Source organism: Eupeodes corollae, chromosome 2 (assembly GCF_945859685.1).
Source record: "Eupeodes corollae chromosome 2, idEupCoro1.1, whole genome shotgun sequence".
NCBI classification, from domain to species: Eukaryota; Metazoa; Arthropoda; class Insecta; order Diptera; family Syrphidae; genus Eupeodes; species Eupeodes corollae.
This window is the reverse complement of record NC_079148.1, coordinates 133,743,580-133,767,962: the sequence shown is the minus strand read 5'-3', so window position 1 is coordinate 133,767,962 and position 24,383 is coordinate 133,743,580. Positions and strand designations below refer to the sequence as shown.

Genomic DNA, 24,383 nt, shown 5'->3' with positions numbered 1-24,383 from the left:
TCAGGTAGGATTTGAATTTAGGGCCTCAAACTCCATTGAAAAAGTGCAATTTCGTTGCCAGTTACCTTGTCAATGAGTGTTGTGTTTTTAATACAAAATTTACTAAACAGAATTGAACTCTGCGGACAAGGTTCAAAGTCTTAAATTTGTTTTGAAAGTGGTTATACTAAAAAATACTTTATTGGTTCTCACTACATACTTCTTCAGGAACAACATTTTCACTTACTTAGTGAATCAAAAATTTTATATTTTAATCACTTGATACTTTATAAATGCAAAAGTGGTGTGATCCTTTTTTTTAAGAAAACTTGTGCGGACTTCTTCAATCTACTATTTCAAGTCATATTTTGTGAATTTTCGACATTGAACAATTAGAAGTTTTTGAAAAACAATTGGTTTTGTCTCATAAATTTAAAGAAACAAAAAGAACATGGAAAAAGACACATTTAATACTTTTCAAAACCCCGGCAAAGTGGCTACACTGATATAATTCAACAAACTCTTAAACTCTATCTTAAGTCACCAAATGATATTGTAATACATTTTAACTGCTCACTCGCTCAGTAATAGAACTCTGTCTCTTTTACCATCGCAACAAATTATAACGACACGATCAAAATAAACACACAACCAACCGGCATTTTTGTAGGGAGCTGATTCAAGTTCAAAAGAAGGTAAACATTTTGTCTCTTAAATAACTGGAAAAGGTTACCTTTCCAGTTCTATTCCAGTTGAACATCAAGATTGCTCAGATAATCCAAGAGATACAACAGCAAAATACATTTAGTTTACATTTTGATCGTGTAAAGTGCGTGCGTGGGTGCGCTGCTGTGAGTTTATTGAAGTCGGTACACAAAATGAAAAGGAAACAACAAATCTAAGCATTTTGTATTCACTGTACATAAAATCAACAGAACTGATTTGGTTGCTAATTTATTGTTGAAATAGAAATTGAATTTTGATCAAGCAGCAGTAAAAAAAATCCCAAAAAAAATGCTGAATCTTTTAAATTCGTGCAGAAATACTGCGAGAAGAGATGTCTATTGGTTATGCACACAGGCGGCATCAGTAGAGTCGAAAAATATTCGATCATTTGATGATATCCCAGGACCCAGAGGTCCCTTAGGCTTAGGCAATCTATACAATTATCTACCTGTGATTGGAAAGTACTCATGGTTGAAGTTACATAAATCGGGATTTCATAAGTACGAGACGTATGGATCGATAGTGCGGGAGACTATGGCACCGGGGGTGAATATCGTTTGGATATACGATCCTAAGGATATTGCAGTTTTGCTCAACGATAAGGACTATCCTCATAGACGTAGTCATTTGGCATTGGAAAAATATCGAATTGATCGACCACATGTTTATCGATCAGCTGGATTGATACCAACGTCAGTTTTGAAAATAAGGAATTCATTTAGGAGAGAGCTAAAGTGTGTGTGTTTTTTTTTCAAATTTGTAGAAATGGTCCGGAATGGTGGCGATTGAGATCTGAACTTCAAAAGGAACTCAGTGCACCTAAGAATGTTCGAAGTTTTCTGATGGATGTAGATAAGATAACCCATGAGTTCCTGGATATGCTGCCGGTTCAAAGTGAATTCAATCTTTTGCCTGAGTTAGCAAGATTGAATTTGGAATGTGAGTATAAAAAATACAAATATCCAACATGAAAGAGTTATTTATTTTTATGTAAATTGAATTACCTGTGAAATGGGGAAGGTTCTTTAGATTATTTTGTATTCAAAAAATGTTTTTTTACTAAGAACACGGCGCGGCATATTGTTAAAAAAAACCCTATGATGTTATACTTAATGGAATAATTTAAAGGGTTTTTGAAAAAGGGCGGGTAGATGTTGAAATGGAATAAAACAAGCTCTGTGTGAGATATTAACAAAATAATTTTGTATTTGAAAGGCACATGTACGCCATTAAAGTGTGGAATATGACATCAATCAAATCCCAGCCTCGGTTTCTTACGGTGGCAGGGATCCGAGTGGTCCAATTTTTAATGATTCTTCGGCATAGATCCAGCTGATTTCAGCGATGGGCTGTGTTAGTTTCACCGCCAGGTCATCGGTCGATTGTGGTTTATTTGCATAGACCTACGACTTCAAGAAACTCCGCGGTAAGCCAATTCACATGACCCCTTCGAGAGACAACTTTACCCTCAAATCGTTCATGAAAAATGTCAATCGTTTCGTTTGCTGTGTGGCCTGTAGCACCGTCCTGATAGAACCACATGTCGTCTAGGTCCATATGGTTCAATTCGGGCCATAAGAAATTAGGTTTCATCGTAATGTGGCACTTGCTGTTGACGGTGACCGCCTCACTAACATCGTTTTTAAAAAAGTTCAAACTGTAACTTTTTGAAGATGCATTATCACCTGGTGAACCTAGCGTGGGTTGGTATCGTCCCATATTCCGCAATTTTGCTTGTTAACACAGCCATTCATCCAAAAATACGCCTCGTCACTAAAGATGATTTTTCCGCCAAAATTGGGGTCCTCTTCCAAAAGATTCAAAGCCCAGTAAGCGAACAAACGGCGTTGTGAATAGTCATGAACTTTGAGCCTTTGGGTCAGTTGGATCTTGTACGGGTGTAGGGCCAAGTCCGGATGCAAAATTCGCGAAGTTAAAGTCTGCTAAATGCCGTGTTCTTGTACATGGCGAGGAATAGACTGCTTCGTGTTCCGCGCCAATTGATAAACCCTTTTGACCTAGAGAATACTCATACCAGCTTAGTGCTGTTTTACCGCTGGAACACAATGCAAAATCGGAACCAAAGTCGTAACTGAAGTCGGAAAATCTGTCACAACTTGTCGTACGTTTCACAAAAAGTATGATATTTGGTATATTTGCAGTTTACAACCACATCAAATTTCTCAGAAAATATTTGTTTGTGCACTTTTATTTCTTATTTAAATTTTTGTCCACGTTTTTATTGAAAAACTATTAAAAAAATATACATATAATCACCAAGTTATTCACTTCAAAGTTAAAAGTCGGTCCACTCTTCCGATTCCAGCTGCGGCTTCGATTGCAGTTGCGTCGTGTTGTGTTCGTACATTTGCATTTGCGTACATTGAATACTTTGACATCTATTCCAGTTACGACTCCGACTCCGGCTCCTACACCATTGTGTTCCAGCAGTTACTGAGAATATAATTTTAATCGGACGCAAATAGTAGAAAACTTATAGAAATGTGTGAATCAATTTGCCTGATTCGAGAACTAAATGGGATACACTTGATATTAGGACAACCGAAATTAGTACGGGACTATGAGCAGATCATTTTCAACGACTACAAGGAAGGCCAGAAAGACCTTTCCAAATACAGTTTGCTTATCCTTGGATTGAAAACGAATTTCTGGATCAAGTATTAACAATTCAAGAAGTAGTGACTGTCCTTTACAGACGCAACAACAACAAAGCTCCCGGAGACGATCGCGTTCCTAATGAACCGAACCAACAAACTTTCTTATCATATCTTTTAAGAACTGAAAATGTTAACAGGTGTAATTTTTGGCAGAATCACGCTATGTGTTCAAGATAACAATCTGCTAAGCGAATATCAGGCTGGTTTCAGAAAAGAATACTCAACGGTGGACAATATATTTTCTTTGACGTGTATTGTCAGATCATTCCTAACGAAAGGAAAGAAGTTATATGCTTTCTTCATTGACTTCAAGTCCGCTTTCGATTCAATTGATCGCAATGCATTGTTGTACAAGCTAAGCTGCTTAGGTATATCCACAAAAATGTTGAATACGCTGAAAGGACTGAACGCTAGCAACCAAACAACGGTATGGAATGGAATAGAAAGATCAGAATGGTTCCACACGACATCAGGTATTAAACAAGGCTGTCTTCCGAGCCCAGTACTATTTTCTCTTTTTCTAGATGATCTCACTAAATTTTTACCTGGTGGAATTAGTTTCTCCGGTGTGCCTCAATTAAAGCAGTGTTATATGCAGATGATATTGTCATATTTGGAGAGGCTTCAAATATGTTGCAAATAATGATGAACAAACTCCTATCATATTGTAACCTATGGAATCTGATTGCTTATACCAATAAATCGTAGCTAATGATTTTTCCCAACGGATCAGTAAGAGAAGAAAAATGGAAATGGGAAAATGTAGACCTTGAGGTGGCAAGGGAGCATAAATATTTGGGTCTACAAAAACATTTGAAGGCAAAGCTAATCGAAGCAAAAAAAGCTATCAACTGCAACTGGAAAGGAGCCTTAAGCAAGAAGCATATTGCCACAAGTACAAAGTCAAAACTATTTGAGGCCGTAATGCGATGGATATTATGCTATGCTAGCCAGATATGGGGATTTCAGCAGTATGAAGAGGTAGACAAACTTGTAAGATATTTTATTAAAAAAATGTTCTAGCTCCCAGAAAATACACCTATAGAAGTGGCACCACTCTATATCTTCACATTGAAGATCCATCTGAAATATATATTAAAAGTTGCAGAGCTACCAAATAATCGGCAACCTAAAATAATCATTCGACATTTTCTTTCTAGAAATCCCAGTTCTTTGAAGAGTGGACTGGACTTGGTCTTGAACATGACTTCCAGTTGCTAGAATCAGGTATAGAGGATTTTAAAACTATATGCCCACTATTGATTGGAACAATTGAAGCATACTTTTTTGAAAAATTTGTAAAAGTGAGTCCCGAATCCTATTGGACAATTAAATTACGACATGGGTGTGAACAATTATTTCGACGATCGATATACTATCAGTACAATAGCTTTTTTATGATGCTTCGCATCTAAATGGCACCGAGTCCACTAAAAGCTGACACATTTCGACTGGTATTGAGTTAAACGAATCACGCACTGCTTTCCACAATTCTTTCGAATTCTAGGGTTTTGCTTTATGAACTGCGTTCTTAACGTCCCCCACAAATTTGCAATGGGGTTAAGGTTGGGGATTGAGCGGGTCACTCCATAACGGATAACTTCTTCTGCGCAAACCATGGTTTTGCCTTTCTTGACGTATGATTGGGGTCACAGTCTTATTGGTATACCCAAATCATCGGCATTTCCTCCTCAGCACAGGGTAATATAACCTCCTCGAGAATTTTCACATACCCGGTTGCATCCCTTATATCCCCCATGATATAAATAGGCCCGACCCCGCTTCACCACTCTTCACTTTTTTTATAGTATACCGTGGATCGTATGGTGCATTTTAGGGTCTTATCACATATTCTCGACGACCCTTTGACCCAAAAAAGACGACTTTGCTTTCATTACTTCACAGAACATTCCTCTATTTCTCTTTTGCTCAATTTTTATGCGCTTTAAGTTTTAAGAAACTACATTGTCTTTGCCACATGCCTTTTCGTCAATGATGTCATCGTATGGTGACAGTGTTAACAAGCAGTTGAAGTCCATTTCTTATTTTCCTAGATCCTAAGGAAGGGTTCTGTTTTGCTAACTGGACAATTTTTTCTGTCAGTTCTTTCAGTAGTCATCCTTTTTGTAACTCGCGTTTTCGGTTTATTTTGCCATTTTAAAGCGTTACTGACCATTTTTGCTGAGCAGCCTAGGATGTCTGGAATATTTTGGTAGGTTTTTCCTTCAAACGCAGTTTTCGAATTTCTTCGGTGCAGTGTCTTGAACGTGTGATTGTTTATTTTTGGGCTAATATTTATTAATTTTGTATATGCTAGTATGTTACACATACTTAAAAATTTATATAGTAAAATATTTACTTACCGAGAAATTAAAAAAAAAATGATTTTTATTCCTTTTAATTATAAAATCAAAAACACTGCTATTTTTATGAACACTCTATATCCAGAGAGTTTGAAATAATGGATGTTCATCGGTAAAAGTAGAGTATAACTTCAAGCTTAAAGTCTCTTTTATGAAAACAAAAGACCATTAGATGCAAGTAACATGTCAATTTTTTTTGTAAGAATTTCAATCTAATAAAATGTGACCGATTGGTCAATTTGGCAATTTTGATATATATCCGTTTCACGTTTCGGGATACCATTTTTGTCGTTCATATCTAAAGAATCAATAGAGATATCGGCTTCAAGTAAATTTTGTTTCAAAGCTAATAACACCGAAAGATGTAGAAAGGACTTTAAAAAAAATAAGTGGGCGGTTTTTATTTGCGAGTTATGACAAGTTTTGCATTCATAATACGATGGCAAAAAGTCAAAAAAAGTAGTTTCCCCGATTCCGTCCGTGTGTCTATCTGTCTTTCCTGGCCCTACAGATTTGGAAATTAAGGTTTTGAGCCGATTCGCGTCAGGCGTTGAATTTGTTCGTCTTAGTTATCGACCCCTTTTCACAATTTACTGTAAGCGACAAGTTCAATAAAAAATGAACACTATTTATTAAAATTTGTTAGAAATACATGAAGTCATAAAATCTTTTTCTCAAGTTTGAACTCATAAACCAGTAGTAAACTTTTAATTGGTCATTAACGATACAGAATTTTGGGCCTTACAAAAAATTTACGAAAAGGGCTTAATAAAGTGTAATCTCGCAATTAGAAACTGTTAATAATGTACTTTATTTAAATTCTCAAACTGCCACATCGTCTTGTTATTTTTTTTTGAAAGGTTCGTAAAAAATAGGAAATTTCGCTCAGTTTCTCTATTTCTTTACTTTGCTTAAACTACTTCGATGAAATAAGGATAATCATAAACAAAATTAATTTAAATTAGATTTGACAAATCCGACCCTTGAAGTCCTACTCTTACTTAAGTACAGTGGTCGGCATAACTATTTTGACAGATGTACATCTCTCGCTCTTGTGATAATAATTTATAACGGTTAAAGTTTGAAGAGAGCAAATCGATAACAATAACAAGTTAATAAGTATGTTATAAAATAGATCACGTGATGATCAAACTCAGTCAAGTGGATGGTGTTCTGCTGCAAGGCTGCTCTTATTGTATTTAAAGTGCTATTTTCTGAGTGACAAAACTATTTTGACGGATGTTCTTCTGTGTGCTTGGTAAGTTTAAATAATTTGTTTTACAAATTTAAAGCATATATCAAAAAGTTGAATTCATTAAGGATCTGATTTGTGCACAAAAATGGTTAAAACGGCAGAACTAAGTATTAAGGTTAGAGCATCTATTGTCGCAAGATTTAATTCCGGCGTGTCTATTGAACAAATATGCAGAAAACTGAAAAACCGTACACTACCAAATAAACAAACATTAAAGAACGAATTCTGTACAAAATCTACCACGGTGGGGTAGAAAACGAAAAACTACTCTAAAAAAAGACAGGCACACTTTGAGAGAATTCACCAAAAATCCTGCATTAACCCCCAAAAGCTTGGAGTTTGAAATGAAATCCCTCCAAAAATTCCGTTAATGAAAGAACAATTCGCCAAAGAATATAATTTTGGGACGTATACCGTAAGAAACATACCATTTATAACACCTTAGAACAAATTAAAAAGGTTGAAATTCGCAATTGAATATGTAAATAAGCCTCTTAGCTTCTGGAACATAGTTTTATGGACTGATGAAAACTCCTTTGTATTTCATGGATCACCTCAAAAGAAATCTGTTCGAATGCGGAAAGAAATGCATAAAAAGTTTGCTGCAGTCTTCCATGTCCCATGGTGGTGGATCATTAATGTTTTGGGGATGCATTTCTGCAAGCGTTCATGGGAAACTAGTCGCAATCGATGGCAAAGCAAATATTTAGATGTGTTAAATGAGAACGCATTTCCATCTGGCGATAGACTCATTGGAAACTCTTTCATTTTTCAACAAGATAATGCCCCTTGCCACAAGAGCAAAATGATCACCAATTTTCTGAATGACATTGGGTTGGAACCCCTCAACTGGCCATCCCAAAGCGCTGACTAAAATGTCATAACAAGATATTCACTCTGTCAAAATAGTTATGCCGATCACTGTATCTTGGTTCTTTGGAACAGCTTAACAGATTTTAATAAAATTCTAATAATCTTTTCAAACAAAGAAAAGTAACATAAGAAAATAGTTTAAAATAAACTGAGTCACTAACACGCCCTTATTCTTGGTTTTGAAACTTTCAAACACCAATAAAGACCAATGAAACATTGGTAATTTCTATGTTTTGTTACACAAAATGTCAATATATGACAAATAAGTGGATGAGAAACGCAACTTCAGACAGCTCCGTAAATTAAGAGAAAAAAAAACCGATGATAAAATCGTTGAGATTTTTTCGAGTTTTCAGACAGTAAATTCTTAAAAAGAAGTGTATTTCAGCCAAAAATCGCTTTTTATTTGAACTCTTCAGTAAGGTAAGGTAACATTTAATGTATTAAAAACTTTATAAAAAGCTTTAGATACACAGAAATATCTAAAAAAATCTCTAAAAGATAGCTATTGTACTTTCACCTAGAAACGTTGATAGAACAGTTAAGAATCAATTTTCGGCGAAGTTTTGTTGTCAAGACTTAAATGATTGTAAGTGATATAATTGTTTAGGAAGATTGAGTTAGATTTGTTGATTGTTTTTAATTTCCTTTGTCAAAGTCTGAAGGACTTTAATGTTTTTAAGGTGCAACTACTTTGAAACTGTGAACAATTTTTACATCAAATTTATACAAACGAGTTTATCCAAAATAACTATGGAAATCCGTATGATTTTCGATTTGAATAGAACTGGAAACGCAACAAATTTAGTCGGTATAAAATATTTTGTATTAAAGTACTTATTTGCCCGAAATTAAAAAAAAAAATATATTAGCAAAAAAAAAGGACATTTCATCCAAACTAACATCGAGTCAGAAAGTTAGTTAAAATTAAATGAAGACTTTTGTTTGAATTTATATTTGGAGGTGCACACGCTGATCACGACTTAAGGGCCGGCAAGGACGGTATCAACGTAAGTATTTTCAGCCAAATTTCGTCAAGTCAATAAACACTTTGGCTTCAGGTCATCAGAAAAGTGGCTTGCTTACTTTTACTCTTTCCAAGAAAGCGCTGCGACGAAATGCCCAAACCATCTTTACGGCTTCTAACTTAAGTCTTCATATTTCTTCAACTAACCCTCAACTCTTAAGTCAGCTGTTTGGATGAAATGTGTGCTTTTACATCAATAATTTCTATTTAAGGATTTTACATAAAAGTCGTAACGACTTTTTTTGGACTTCGCAATTTTCGTGTATTTCTATTTGAAAAACATACAGTCGAGTTTTATACATATATGATTTCGCGTCTAGAAAACTCTGAACGAGTTATGCATATTAAGGTTTAAACGATTTTAAATAAAAGTCTGAACGACTTCTTCCCTTTTTTTTAAATTTAATTTATATAATTTTGTAGTGACCGTTAAACTTTTAACGAGTTTTTAAAAACCGAATATTCCGATTTTTTTAGGAAATTTTGAACGAGATTGAATTTACTTCTTAAGTTGTGTACAGTTTTGAACGGCACGGGCGCACGATTGAAAAATATTTATGTTAATTTTTTTAACAATCTTCCTTACAACAAAACTCAAAATTAAAGAAGAACTGATTTCTTGTAACACTAAAGAGATTTTTTTAAGTAGTTTAAAAGAAATAGCAGCATTGGAAAGAAAAATTTCAAAAACATCAAAAAGCTGGAAATTAATTTATCAAAATCAAAATTTTGATGAAACCTGATCTTGTTTACATTTAGATAAAACAGTTTGCTTATGCCTTTAAGTGTGGTTTTCCCACATTAAGTTTATATAAATACTAAGGAGTACATAGTATTTAAAAAGACAAGATACCTTCCAAAAACTTTTTTAAGGTTTTTAGAAATTTAAAGTCTAAATGACTTTTAAAATATCGATATGAAAAACAAAAGCTGCAAACAAAATTTAAAACAAAAAAATTTATAGTCTAAACTCGTTTTGAAAACAATAAAAAAATTATAAAATTTAAATTGCACTGGAAGCAATACGAGAGAGGGGGGGGGAGAGGTGTTTCCACTAAGGCACCTCTTCTTATCCAGACGGCAGCGGACGAATTCTTGAGATGGAATCAACGGTGGCGACTACAGTTAAAATAAAGTTGAACTACTTAGTGAACACCTTATAGAGCTTCTTCGACATATTCGGAGCCCAGGCCTGTAAGGAGCGGTTTATCCCGTCCTTGGAGTTGCGAAGCACCGACAAGACTCGGATACGGACGGATTTACTGTTGACAACCCACGCAAACGAAATAAGCACAACGAACTTCGGATATGTAAGTGGAATGTTAGGTCCCTTAACAGACCACGTGCAGCCGAACAATTAGCGGAAGCCCTAAACTTCTGAAAGGCAGATATTAACGCCATCCAAGAAGTCCTTTGGAATTGACCGGGCAAGCGCAAACTACTGCGATGTATACTACAGCTGCTGCTACCGAGAACAAAGAGAGCGTCTATTTGGGTGTGGGTTTGTTGTTGGAACTAGACTCAGGCAAAAAGTATTGAGTTTAAACAGAGCGAGCAAGCGCATCAAGGCTAAATTCGCCAACATAAGCCTCTTACGCGCGCATGCCCCAACAGAGGAGAAAGATGAAGACACCAAAGACATGTTCTTCGAGCTCTTGGACAAGACATATATGAGCAGTGTCCTGGCTATGGCATTAATATTGTCTTAGGAGATTTGAATGCCAAGCTAAGAAGAGAAGACATCTTTGGTATCACAATCGGGACGACACCACCTCCGACAACGGATTCAGACTGATCGATTTCGCTGCGGGGCGAGACGTTCTGGTAAAAAAACTTCTCAAGGGTACCAGCCACGAACCGAAGCCTGTAAAGACGATCAGGGGAACATCGCAGTAGAACCGAAGTCATTGCTGAGAATATGGAAAGATCACTTCTCCAAATTATATAACGGCGATGACGAACCGAATTCCGCTTTAAGGGAGATAGAACCACTCAACCTCGGCGACGCAGATCAACAATTCTGCCTACTCGACCTTGACGAAGTGAAGATAGCTATAACTAAACTTAAGTCAAACAAAGCTGACAGCATCGCTGCCGAACTATTCAAAGCAGCAGGCGATGACTTGGTAGGGAGCATGCAACAACTCATCTGCAAAATATGGTCGGAAGAAAGCATGCCCGATGAGTGGAATCTCAGCATAGTGTGCCCGATACATAAGAAAGGAGACCCTCTAAACTGCGCCAACTACAGAGGCATCAGTCTTCTTAACATTGCGTATAAGATCCTCTCTGCCGTATTATGTGAACGTCTGAAGCCATTCGTCAACAACCTGATTGGTCCTTATCAGTGTGGTTTCAGACCAGGAAAGTCCACTATCGACCAAATATTCACACTACGGCAGATCTTGGAAAAAACCCAGGAGCTTCAAATCGATACCCACCATATTTTTATCGATTTTAAAGCCGCGTATGACAGCATCTATAGGGAGGAGCTCTACCGAGCAATGTCTAGTTTTGGAATCCCTGTCAAACTTATCTGTTTATGCAGAATGACGATGGAGAATGCACGCTGCTCTATCAAGGCGATGCACTGTCATGCGACTTCTTCAACATCGTTCTGGAAAGAATTGTGCAAAACTCAACCGTCAACACTAGAGGCACAATCTTCCAAAGGTCCATCCAATTACTCGGATATGCAGATGATATTGACATAATTGGAGGATCAAAGCGTGATGTCAGTGGAGCGTTTTTGAGCATTGCCAAGGAAGCGAAGAAGATGGGTTTAATGGCCAATGAGGGCAAGACCAAGTATATGCTGTCATCAAAAAAGTACACTGAACAACGAAGTCTTGGACAAAACGTCACCATGGACAGCTATAACTTTGAGGTAGTTAAGGACTTTGTCTACCTAGGTATCGCTATTAACACAGACAACGACACCACCGCTGAAATCAAACGAAGAATAACTCTTGCAAATTGCTGCTTCTTTGGATGGCAATTGAGAAGTAAAGTCCTCTCTCGAGCATTTAAAATCACTATCTATAAGACACTCATGATCCCCGTTCTCATTTATGGCGCTGAGGCCTGGACCCTGTCAAAGAAAGATGAGAGCGTCTTAGGATGCTTCGAAAGAAAAATTCTTCTGGTGATTTTCGGTCCCGAACGCATAGATGGAGAATGGAGGTGAAGATATAACGACGAACTGTACGGGCTCTACAGCGACACTGACTTGGTTAGCAGAATTAAAGTCCAACGGCTTAGATGGCTTGGTAGATTTTTAAAAATACTTTTTTAGGATAACAACTTTGGGACAGTTTTTAAGAAATTAAGTTGTAATTAAAATGTTTTTTTTTTCTATCATAAGATAAAGTCTAATAATTTTCCCCTAGTCAAAAGACCCTCCTTAAAAAAACTTTTAAACTGTTGATGGTAAATTAAGTTAAAATAAAGATTATAATAAATATAGGCGTGGCAGTGGGCGAATGTGTCATGAGACAAATTTCAAAAGTTTCATCAAAATCTTTAACTTACAAAAAAAAAAATTAGAAAAAATCTGTCAATTTTATTCGTGTCTGAAAAACGCTTTAAAACTATTATAATTGACTAAAAAAGTGGTTTTTCAAATGCAGCCAAACGTCTTATGGTCGTTTTAATTGTAAAAATATGAACAAATTTAAAGATAGTGTAATTTTACGTTGTGACAACTTGACTTGACTTTTTTCTACTGGACTATGAAAAAAGCTGTGCTAACACGATATATTTTGGATTTAAGACATACTAAAAGCCAAAGTTATTCATATTATTACCAAAATACCGTAAAAACGAAAAAACGAGCGTATCTATTCGACTCAAACATTTAAAAAAATTCAAAATATTATTGTATCAAAAATGTATCGCTATGCGTGTTTTCTTTTTCTCTTTTAAACCGACAAATAAATGACCCTGTATTCTTCTACAAATTTTACCATATCCAAAAAGTCTTTTTACAACGTAGAAAATTATTTAAAATAAAATACAAATTCAAGGTGAAAAATAGCTTTTTGATTTCATTTTCCTTTAAATTAACTCCAATTTTGTACGACGACGTCGTTAATTTGTAAAATAAAATTTAAATGAAGTCGATATCTAAATAATCTCAAAATCTGCTTAATTAGGTACTTAATTTAATTTAAAATGTAATTCATGTTTTAAAAGTAAATGCTTTCGAAACTGTTATAAATATTTAATAAACTTAAAAATAAATCAAAATTACTTACCACTTCCAAGTTTTTTTTAATGAATTCTTTTTCGTATTACCTTCTGAATGATTTTTTCTTGGTTTCTATTAAAATAAAATGTATTTTTATACACTTCACATTAATTTTCTATTAAAAATTTATTTTAGTTTTGTTTAATGTCTATTCAATTTTTTGATCAACTCACTTCAATTTTGTTTAACTGATTTTACATCAATTTTTAACATTTTATTTTTATTTTTATTTAACAGCTTTTTGCACCTTACTTTATTTTGTAACTATTTGTTTTTTTTTAATATATTTTTCACAATAAATAATAGCGAAGCAATTCTATAAATAGAACCGTGCCAACAAAGCCGTGAAACAAGACTGCTTTCTTTTTTCTTTGCCCTCTTCTAATCTCGTCTCGGCTTAATCCTGTTGCTTTTACTCAGAGATTAAATGCAAATGCAAAGGACAACAACGCTTAGAGCTTAGCGCATGCGCATATGACTCACTCAACACTCTATTTAGTGTTGATGTTGAGAGAAAAGTTTCGCAATGGGTGAAAATGAAATGGGTGGATGGTGAAGGTGATGGAAGTATTTTGTTTGATAATAACTCGGGTTGGGTTAGAAAGTTGATAGAAGAAACGAAACAAATATGTACACCAAGGGAAGTAATGGGTGGTGAGAAAATTATATATGAAATTTGTAGAAGAAACAGAACAAATATATTAATGTATCAGGTTTTAGTGTGCAGTGAGAGAATCAAATATAGATTTGAATAGTGAGGTTATTCATGTTTTACTTTTTTCTCACAGGATAATTTTCTTGTTGTTCCATTCTGTCAATTCAAAAAATGACACAATGTGTGATTTTATTATTTTTGAATTGTAATTAAATTTTATATAAGTATACAAAAAATAAAATTACTAAGCTGTTCTAGAAATTAATGAATATTTCTTTTTATAGGTAGAAATTATACTTAAGAGTTTTAAAGAAAGAATATATTAAAAAAATCAAAATATTTAAAATTTGAAGTAATTTTAAAAGGCCTTAAACTACTCAAATTTTTTTTTGTAATTTTTTAAAATTTTTGAATTGAAGTAGAAATAAAAAGAAAGCGTATTTTCATTGTAAGGCATAATTAAAAAAAAAAGGCTGGGATGCGACCCACACTGATAACTTCAAATACCGTCTGTCGATTTGTCTTGCTGAAAAAGTTTTTGTGTTTTGTTAAAAATGTTGTCAGTTGAAATATCCTTAAAAAATTTAAATTACCAACAATAATTTTCATATACGGAAATAATTTAGTTTGATAATCTATTTTTGTCAAATAGATTTGTAGTAGAAAACAAATTTTTGCCAATTTTAGTAGCACTTCCTTCAGTAAAGTTGAACTACTTAGTGAACATCTTATAGGGCTTCTTCGACTTATTCTGAGCCCAGGCTTATAAGGAGCAGTTTTATCTGGATCCCCATCCTTGGAGTTATACTTAGGATCTGGCCCTACAGGTTGGGGGTTGTGCCGTCGGGGAGACTTCCTGGCCACGTAAAAGCTTTCATAACTGCGAAGCACGTACCCGTGGCATGATGGTTAGTGTGTTGGACTGTCATGCAAGGGGTCTTGGGTTGTGCCTGTACCACCTAAATTTAAAAAAAAACTGTTGACAACCAACGCAAACGAATTAAGGACAACGAACTTCGGATATGGACGTGGAATGTTAGGTCCCTTAACAGACCACGTGCGGCCGAAGAATTAGCGGAGGCCCTAAACCACTATAAAGCAGATATCACCGCAATCCAGGAAATACGATGGGATGGGCCGGGCAAAAACAGGATGAAAAACTGCGATATTTACTATGGTGACTGCTACCACGAAAAACAACAGCGCTTATTTGGATGCGGCTTCGTCATTGTAGCCAGACTAAGGCAAGAAGTCTTGAGCTATAGGTGCATCAATGAACGCGTCTAACCAAACGCATCAAGGATAAATTCGGCAACATTAGCCTGATATGAGCGCACGCTCCCACAGAAGAGAAAGACGACAACACCAAAGATATGTTCTACGAACTCCTAGACAAAACATATGAGCAGTGCCCTAGCTACGATATTAAAATTGTCCTGGGCGATTTTAATGCTAGCCAAGCTGAAAAGGGAGGACATCTTTGGTGGAATAATTGGGAAGAACAGCCTGCACGACAACACTTCTGACAACGAATTCAGGCTCATAGATTTTGCTGCGGGGTGAAACGTCATGGTAGCCAGTACGCGTTTTCCACACCTCAACATCCACAAAGGAACTTGGACATCTCCAGAGCAATTTACCATCAACCAGATTGACCATATTGCGATCGACGCCAGACACGCTTCCAGCATCATCGATGTACGAACTTTCCGAGGAGCTAACATCGCCTCAGACCACTACCTCGTTGTAGCGAAGGTAGCACTTCGGATTTCCAGACCCAAGGCAAAACAGGGAGGTGCTGGGAGAAGGTACAACGTCGAACGGCTACAATCGCCAGAGATCGCCAAATCATTTTCCTACCGAGTTACAAGTAACCACTCTTGAAGTTCTCTGCTGCCAACACAATGCATAGAAAACTAGTGGCAACATTGCCAAGATGCAATCAGAGAAGTCGTATCTGATGTGCTGGGTTTCAAGCAACCAATAACAAGGAACCCCTAGTTTGATGAGGAATGTCGGCAGAAAAACGTAGCCAAACAACAGGCACACAAAGCGGAGCTACATAAAAGAACGAGAGCTGATCATGAGCTCTATGAGCAGAAGAGGCAAGATTAACACCGACTTCTCAGACGGAAAAAAAGAGGGCATGAGAAGCGTGCGGTCGAAGAAGGAATGAAGTTCGAAAGTCTTATGAACAGGTGAAACGAAATTCACTGGTACATAAACCTAGAACCGAAGGCTGCAAAGACGAAAGTGGAAACATCATAGTCGAACCGCAGTCAATGCTGAGGATATGGAAGGACCACTTCTGCAGACTGTATAACGGCTACGACGAACTGAATTCCGCTGTCAGGCAGGATGGTCCATTCAACATAGACGACGAAAGCCAAAAATCCCGTCCTCCCAACTTAGACGAAGTAAAGATTGCCATATCTAAGCTGAAGTCTAAAAAAGACGCTAGAGCGGATGGCTTGAATGCCGAGTTCTTTAAAGCAGCTGGAGATAAGTTGGTTAGGAGCATGCACCAACTTATCTGTAAGATATGGTCGATCCTGACAAAAAGGAGACCCTCTAAACTGCACCAACTATAGAGGAATCAGTCTACTTAACATCGATTAAAAAATCTTCTCTGCCGTAATATGTGAACGTCTAAAGCCTATCGCCAACAACCTGATAGGTCCTTATCAGAGTGGTTTTAGACCAGGAAAGTCCACAGTTGATCAAATATTCACATTATGGCAGATCCTGGAAAAACCCCCAAGAACACCAAATCGACATCCACCATCTTTTTATAGATTTCAAGGCCGCATATGACAGCATCTGCAGGGACGAGCTGTATAGAGCCATGTCTTGTTTTGGCATTCTTGCCAAACTCGTCTGTTTTAGCAGGATAACCATGGAGAATTCACGCTGCTCTATAAAGGTTGGAAAGAACTTAACAGAACCTTTCGATTTCAAAAATGGTTTTAGACAAGGTGATGCGCTGTCATGCAATTTTTTTAACATCGTACTGGAAAGAATATTTCAGAGCTCACACGTCAACACTAGAGGCACTATCTTTCAAAAGTCTGTCCAATTACTGGCATATGCTGATGACATTGACATAATCGGAAGAACTCAGCGTGATGTCAATGGGGCTTTTGTGAGTATTGAGGCAGAGGCGGCAAAAATGGGTTTTACAGTTAATGAGGGCAAAACAAAGTACATGCTGTCGTCTAGAAAGGACATACAACACCGACGTTTTGGTCAAAACGTCACAATCGACAGACGTAACTTTGAGGTAGTCAAAGACTTCGTCTACCTAGGCTCCGCTGTAAACGCAGAAAACAACACCAGCGCTGAGATCAAACGAAGAATAAAGCAAATGAGTAGTCCTCTCTCAATTGACCAAAGTGGTGCTATATAAGACCCTTATCATCCCCGTCCTGCTATACGGTGCAGAAGCATGGTCGGTTTTAGAGAAAAGCTCTTCGTTTTATCTACGGTCCCGTATACATCGAAGATGTGGAGGAGAAGATGGAACGACGATGAAGATGAAGATGGCAGGGTCACGTAGAGTGCATGGAAACCAATGCTCCGGCCCGGAGAGTCTTCGAATCCACACCCACAAGACAGCGCACTAGAGGAAGACCAAGACCAAGACCAAGACCAAGACCAAGACAAGTGGAAAGTGACCTCACCCAACTTGAAGTGCTAAACTAGAGACATGTAGCTAGAGACCGAGCTAGATGGAGAAGTTTCTTAGTTGAGGCCCTAGTTCACTCAGGACTGTAGCGCCATCTTAAGTTAGTAAGTAAGATACTTTACATTAAGACAAAACTAAAACTCAACTTTAAGTCTTATGCAATGTTTCTATATTTTCTTTGAGAATTAAAAACTTGTAATTTAAATCATTCTCTTAACCTTACTTTGAACAAATATCCGTTAATATTTCGTTTTTTTTTTTCAAGTAACTTGCCTCTTAACATTCGATGAGCGATTGAATGCATTTTCACCCGAAGAACACCATCCCAACTCAAGAACTTCAAAATTGATAAAATCTACTGAAACAACAAACAGTTGCATTCTACCCACCGATCAAGGTCTTCAATTATGGCGATATTTTGAAACTCCAACATACAAAAAATTGAGAAAAGCACAAAACTACATGGAAAGTGTAGCTGTTGAATTAGTTGCTCAAAAAATTACCTATTTCAAAGAGGAAAACGTTCAGCAAACGTCGTCTTCGACTGGAGGAAATCTAACAAGAAGTTCTCTCATTGAGGAATATTTAAAAAATCCAAATTTAGATTTATCAGATGTTGTTGGAATGGCTTCGGATCTTTTGCTAGCTGGAGTAGATACAACTTCTTATTCAACATCTTTTGCTGTCTATCACATAGCAAGGCATCCAGAAATTCAACAAAAACTTTATGAAGAAGCTAAGGCTATAATGCCAAATGTTGATGATCCCCTCACTGCAGAAACCCTGAATACTGGTATCACTTATACCAGAGCTGTATTGAAGGAATCTTTTCGACTTAATCCTGTTTCGGTTGGATTTGGAAGAATTCTGAAGAAAGACATTGTCTTGAGCGGGTATCATGTTCCTGCTGGGGTAAGTTTGACCAAAAACTCCTTAAAGTTGAAAAAAATTATCGTTTGTTATTTTTTTAAAGACTATAGCTGTGACTCAAAACATGATTGCGTCACGTTTGGAAAAACACTTCGAACGGCCAAATGAATTCGATCCACAAAGATGGCTGCAGAGGAAGACCAATATCAATCCATATGTTGTGTTACCATTCGGGCATGGAATGAGATCTTGTATAGCTCGACGAATGGCAGAACAGAGTATTCTTGTTTTCTTGCTGAAGGTATGATTTTGTGTTTTCCATTTATTTTATAAAAAAGGAAATTTTTAAACAATTTTATTTTCTAAAGCTTGTTCGTCGATACAACATCGAGTGGAAAGGTGTTGAAGACTTGGATGTGAGAACTTTACTCATCAATAAACCTGAAGATCCAGTTAATGTTGTTCTTAAAGAAAGACCTTAGGTTAATGTTTTTTATGAGTTAAGGTTTTAGGGTCTTGTGAATACAAAATAAAATACAGAAGAATATATCTTGTTTAAGCTGCGTTTTATAAATATAAAAAGAGAATATAATAAGCGGTTAACTACTTTAGGCACAAAAATAAAATGTAAGACTAAAATATTACAGCTTGAGAGCAAGTTTCAAAAATAGAAGAAATTTAAGTTGCACGAAACTTATTTTTATTTTTTCACATGACCAATTGTATTATAGAATTTAGAGTTAAGCAAAAATATCTCAAAACATAGAACAAAAAGCTTAAAGCAAAACTTGTAATTTAAGCGGCTATTTGATCCGTATAGAAAATTTCATTGCCACTTGCTTTTACGATAATTCCTGCTACATTATTAGAAGGTTGTCGGACCACACACTGCATTATAATTGCCATTGAATGTACTGGTGATTAAAACTCCAACTTGCAATATTTCGAGAAATTCTGCTATGGCAAAAGTTCAGCGATTAACGTCAATTATTTTATGAGCACAATTGCGAATAAAAATCAAAAGAAGCATTTAATCAAACATTGCTTGTCATTCCTCGATCAACTCCTACTGATGAAATAAACGCCTTTTTGAGGTTATCAGTTCCTTGGAGAAAGTACGAAACTGACACTGAACATTAATATGCGTATTCAATTACATGATGATGCCACTGCCAATGATTTATCAAACAATTGTTAGAAATTGGTGATGGCAAAATACCAATCGACAGTACCAACGGATTGATCACTTTATCGAACAATTTTTGTACAATTGCGCAATCTATAGATGAATTGGTTTTTTCCGAATATTCTTCAGAATTACAGAAATCATGATTGGTTGAGAGAACGCACCATTTTAGCACCGAGAAACATTCATATTATCAAAGTTACTTTAATTCAATAAACCTTTTTTTTTAATCTATAAGCTTAGTTTGTCATAAATAATTTTAATTTTAAGATTCATTCGAAAACTGAGAGATGAAATAAAAACAACTAATATTTCTTAATACATTTATTATAAGATTGATCTTTAAATCTGAAAAGGCCATAACAACTTCAGAAGTGGGATAGTTCCGAAAATACTTGGTTAATATATTATAAAGAATTCTGATAATTAACAAATCTGAAATCCAAGATTGGCTCAAGGAGAAAAATGTTGATTTTTCAACAACAGCTGCATTGACGCAATTTCAGAAGCTGTACAATGAAAATTTCAGGGAGTTAAATCAAAGGGATAACAATTCCGTCGAAAATGAAAATTGAAATGATTCCAGAAATAATGAAGAAGATTTATTTGATCGTTCAATCCGGCAGCGATAACTTCAAAACAATGATCAAGTTTCAAAAAATGCTCCCATAAATCGGTTTGCATCTTTAGGAGAAGAAGAAGCTGTTAGTGATGCAAAGCGAAGAGTTTTGGAAAAACGCCGTTGGTTGAAAATGTAACAATTTTGTTGTCAAATTTTTGTCATGCGTATATTGTTTCAGCCTTTTCCGTTCTTCGAATCTCTCTGTTATGGGATACATTCTCAAAATGCAAGAGTTGGCAGCACATGCGAATGTTGATCAATTGCAAGGCATTCAATTGATAATAGAGAGATTTCAAAATAATTCGGTGAACATTGCTGTGTTGTATCCGGCTTCTAATATACAACATCTCAAACAACTATCACATCACAATAGCCAATTACGTAGTCAACGAGAATCAAATGAAGCATCAATTAAGACCCCGTCTACAACAAACGCAACTATGACTAAAGCACCAGTTTTGAAACCGAGCTTTGATAATTCCAAGATGCTGTGTTACAATTGCTCAAATGTTGGGCATTTTGCAAGTTCATGTCCTGATCCCAAACGAGAAAAAAGGTTCATGCTTTCGTTGTGGTTTAAAGGACTGTCCAAAAAAAACTTACTAAACGAAAGCTTCCGATAGTATAGAGTTGCATCAACAAAAAATGTCTGAATACTATGCAAATGTACATAAACCACACATAACATTTTTAGAAGGAGATTTTGTAATGATTCGAAACATTGATACAACAGTTGGTAGTAATAAGAAATGTATCCCTGAATTCCGCGGACCATACAAAGTGCATAAAGACCTCCCAAATGATCGATACGTAATCAGAGATATTGAAAATTGTCAGTTAACTCAAATTCCTTATGAGGGTGTAATTGAAGGAAGCCTCACGTATACGTTCCTGGGTACTCTAACATTTACAACTTGATCGAGTCGATCAAAATGGTCAGGATGGCCGAGTTGTAAGAGTGCCTGTTTTAAATTTACTTTAATTCAATAATACTTTTTTATTTTTTTTATATATAAGCTAATTTTGTCATACATATATAATTTTAATTTTAAGATTCATTCGAAAACTGAGAGATGAAATAAAAGCAACTAATATTTCTTAATACATTTTTTAAAAAATTGATCTTTAATTCTGAAAAGGCTATAACAAAACTGCCAGGTGTAGTCACGACATATATATCATGACATACACCAAAACTGTGTAATGGCACCAGATCGGCAGTGAAAAAGCTATTGCCTAATTTGATTGAAGCTAATATCTGAACTGGTAAATCAAAAGGAGAAGTGTGTTTGAAACCAAGTATCCCTATGAACTAGCGGTTGGTGGGCCTGCACCCATGTCCTCTCCAACCGTGACCCCACCCTCTACAAAAGTCGTAGACAGTCCATCCTTAATGGAGACTGAGGACGACCTTAACATGATCCCTCTGAGCGCTGACGAACTCTTGGTTTCATCCTCAGACTCAGAGGATCAGAACAAAACCGTGGTGCCTAATTGTAGCCGATATGTTGCAGTAAGTACAGATTAATCTCCAATACTCCATTAAGGCCTCGGCCTCACTTTTCCGTCTGGCAGGAAATGTGGGATCCGTATTTTTACTCCATCTTTTCAGTGACAAAGATACAACCGTAGCTAGGCTGGAAACAGCCAAAGGAAGTTTCTGGCTAGTGTCGGCGTATCTTGGCCATGACCACCTTGGCTCTCTCCCTGGAAAAACACCGGAGAAAGTCGTCGCTGAAGCGGAAAGGCAAAGGATCGGCCTAATTATTGGGAGCGATGCTAACGCTCATCATACTGTATGGGGTAGCACGAACATCAACGACAGAGGTGGGTCTTTTTTTGATTATATTCTTGGTACTTACCTCTTAGTAGGTAATGTTGGAAATGAACCAACCTTCATAACTAAAACTTGATATGAAGCCTTAGACATAACACTTGTCTCAGATACTATACACCATATGATCTTGGACTGGAAAGCATCCAAAGAACACTCGGTCTCTGATGATAGATATATCCAGTTCAATATAAATGTGGATGATCACCCGAGTCCATTGACTTTTCGAAACTATCGGAAAACTGACTGGGCTTCATACAGGAACTCATTACAGAGTTTACTAGAACCTGGACTATCTAGTCCTTCCTCTGACGCTAATGAACTTGACAACAAAGTCAATGACCTTACCTCAGGTATGAACAGATCGCTTGAAATTGCTTTTCGACTTATACACATAAGAGGAAACCTCAATGGTGAGCCTCAGAGTTTGACTCGCTCAGGAAAGAATGCAAGAAACTTTTCATCCGGACCAAAGCCGCAAGACTAGCCTCTCATTGGGACTCCTACAAAGAATCCCTAAGAATCTACAAGAAGGCACTAATGAAATCCAAGCGATCTTCTTGGCGATCCTTCTGTGGCATGATAGAAGAAACTTCTGAAGCCTCTAGGTTACGGAAAATTCTTTCAACTAGTCCAGCGATGCTAAGCTGCTTGACAAATGCAGAGGGTTAATAAAGCAAGTTCTATGCTTGGTTTTATAAAACGCTGGGCAAAGGAGTTCAATGATCCCTATGTTACCCTTTCTTTGTATAATTGCCATGTTCGTCCTCATCTTGAATATGCTTCGCAGGTATGGACTCCCTATTACGAAATTCATAGAAAACGTATTGAATCAATTCAACATAATTTCATTCGCTTTGCTCTAAAAGGTATTCCTTGGGAAGATCCCTATGATCTGCCTCCCTATGAACATCGTATTCTACTTCTTCAAATGCAATCTCTCCATCAAAGGCGTGTTAATAATGACTTAGTATTTTTTCATCAACTCATTAATGGTGAAATTGATGCACCTTATTTGCTATCTTGTGTACATTTGAATTACCGGGGCGGAACTCATCACCTGCGCACGTTTGATTTTATACATATTGACTTCCATAGAACTAACTATGGCAAGAATGAAGCTTTAAGTCGAATGAGCATTTTATATAACTTAAACTGTTCATCGATAGATTTAAATTTAAATAAGGTGGGATTAAAATCATTGTTTAGAACTAGTGCTCCACTATCGTAATTTTTTGTTCTGTAATAGTTAAATGCTAATTTTGTTTTGTATTTTGTGCGTGTGTTAGGCTATATTTGTATTATTTTTTACTAACAACTAACACATGCACTTATGATAAGCCTCTGATCGTAGTTTGACGCTTGCTATAAGCTTACTACTTTCTGAAATTCTGAAGTGTAAAAAGGGCTCCTGGACAAATTCAAGTAATGAATCGCTGAACTTACTATTGGACACTCGCTTTACTGGTAGTTTTTTTTTACCGAAACTTGCAACAATTATATACGTCCAAATTCAAATACAACATATCCACAAGGTCCGATCACAAGGGACAAGCAACAAAGGGCTCTAACCAGCTTCAAACCATTTAAATCTGCAGGACCAGATGGACTAATACCAACCGAGTTACAAAAGACTTCTGACATAATTGCACCAACCCTTGAGGCAACTTTTACCAGCTGTCTTAACCTGGTCCATGTTCCCTCGGCATGGAGAGAAGTTAAAGTTGTTTTTATACCCAAAGCAGGTAAATGCTAGCAAATCAATCCTAAAGATATACAACCTATAAGTCTATCATAATTCCTTCTTAAGACCTTGGAAAGATTGATTGATATCCATTTACGGGAAAGTATCGATACAAGACTTGTCTTCGTCTCAACATGCCTAATGTAAAGGGAAATCAGTGGAAACAGCGTTACACACTTTCTAAAGTGTGTAACGCTGTGCGTACTAACGCACCGTCGAATATTCCCTCCATCATAAAGAGTTCACTATGGTTGCTTTCCTTGACATAGAAGGTGCTGTTAACAACGTGGACACATCTGTAATCACATCTGCGCTAACATCTCTAAATGTAGAGAGTTCGCTTCAGGAGTTAATTCATTTAATGCTTACTAGCAGCTTAATTAACTCAAAACTGGGCAACTCTTCTGGCAGACGATTCGGTAGTAGAGGGACACCGCAAGGTGGTGTTCTATCCCCTCTCCTCTGGAACCTGGTGGTGAATAAAATCCTAACTGGTCTGGATGCGGAGGGCTTCAGAGTAATAGCCTATTTAGCCAGTTTAAGGAAAGCATCTTAACATCCTAAAAGTACTCTTACAAAATACCTTGGACAGACTAATACTTTGGGCTGATCGGTGTGGACTGGGTGTTAACCCACA

The 24,383-nt window shown here is 36.5% G+C and overlaps 1 protein-coding gene across 1 annotated transcript; it reads left to right on the top strand.

Annotated features, from left to right (window-relative positions):
- The first annotated feature begins 809 nt into the window (after positions 1 to 809).
- LOC129946021 (cytochrome P450 302a1, mitochondrial) lies at positions 810 to 18,917 on the top strand. The gene is made up of 5 exons (XM_056056029.1): positions 810 to 1,397; positions 1,469 to 1,644; positions 17,756 to 18,402; positions 18,464 to 18,661; positions 18,729 to 18,917. The coding sequence occupies exons 1-5, from the start codon at positions 994 to 996 to the stop codon at positions 18,840 to 18,842; spliced, it is 1,539 nt and encodes a 512-aa protein (XP_055912004.1). The 5' UTR covers positions 810 to 993; the 3' UTR covers positions 18,843 to 18,917.
- The last annotated feature ends 5,466 nt before the right edge of the window (positions 18,918 to 24,383 follow it).

Coding starts and splice junctions, on each gene's coding strand:
- LOC129946021 (XM_056056029.1), top strand. CDS start 994: ATGCTGAATCTTTTAAATTCGTGCAGAAATACTGCGAGAAGAGATGTC. Junction 1,398..1,468: donor TCAGCTGGATTGATACCAAC/GTCAGTTTTGAA, acceptor TCAAATTTGTAG/AAATGGTCCGGAATGGTGGC. Junction 1,645..17,755: donor AGCAAGATTGAATTTGGAAT/GTGAGTATAAAA, acceptor TTTTTTTTCAAG/TAACTTGCCTCTTAACATTC.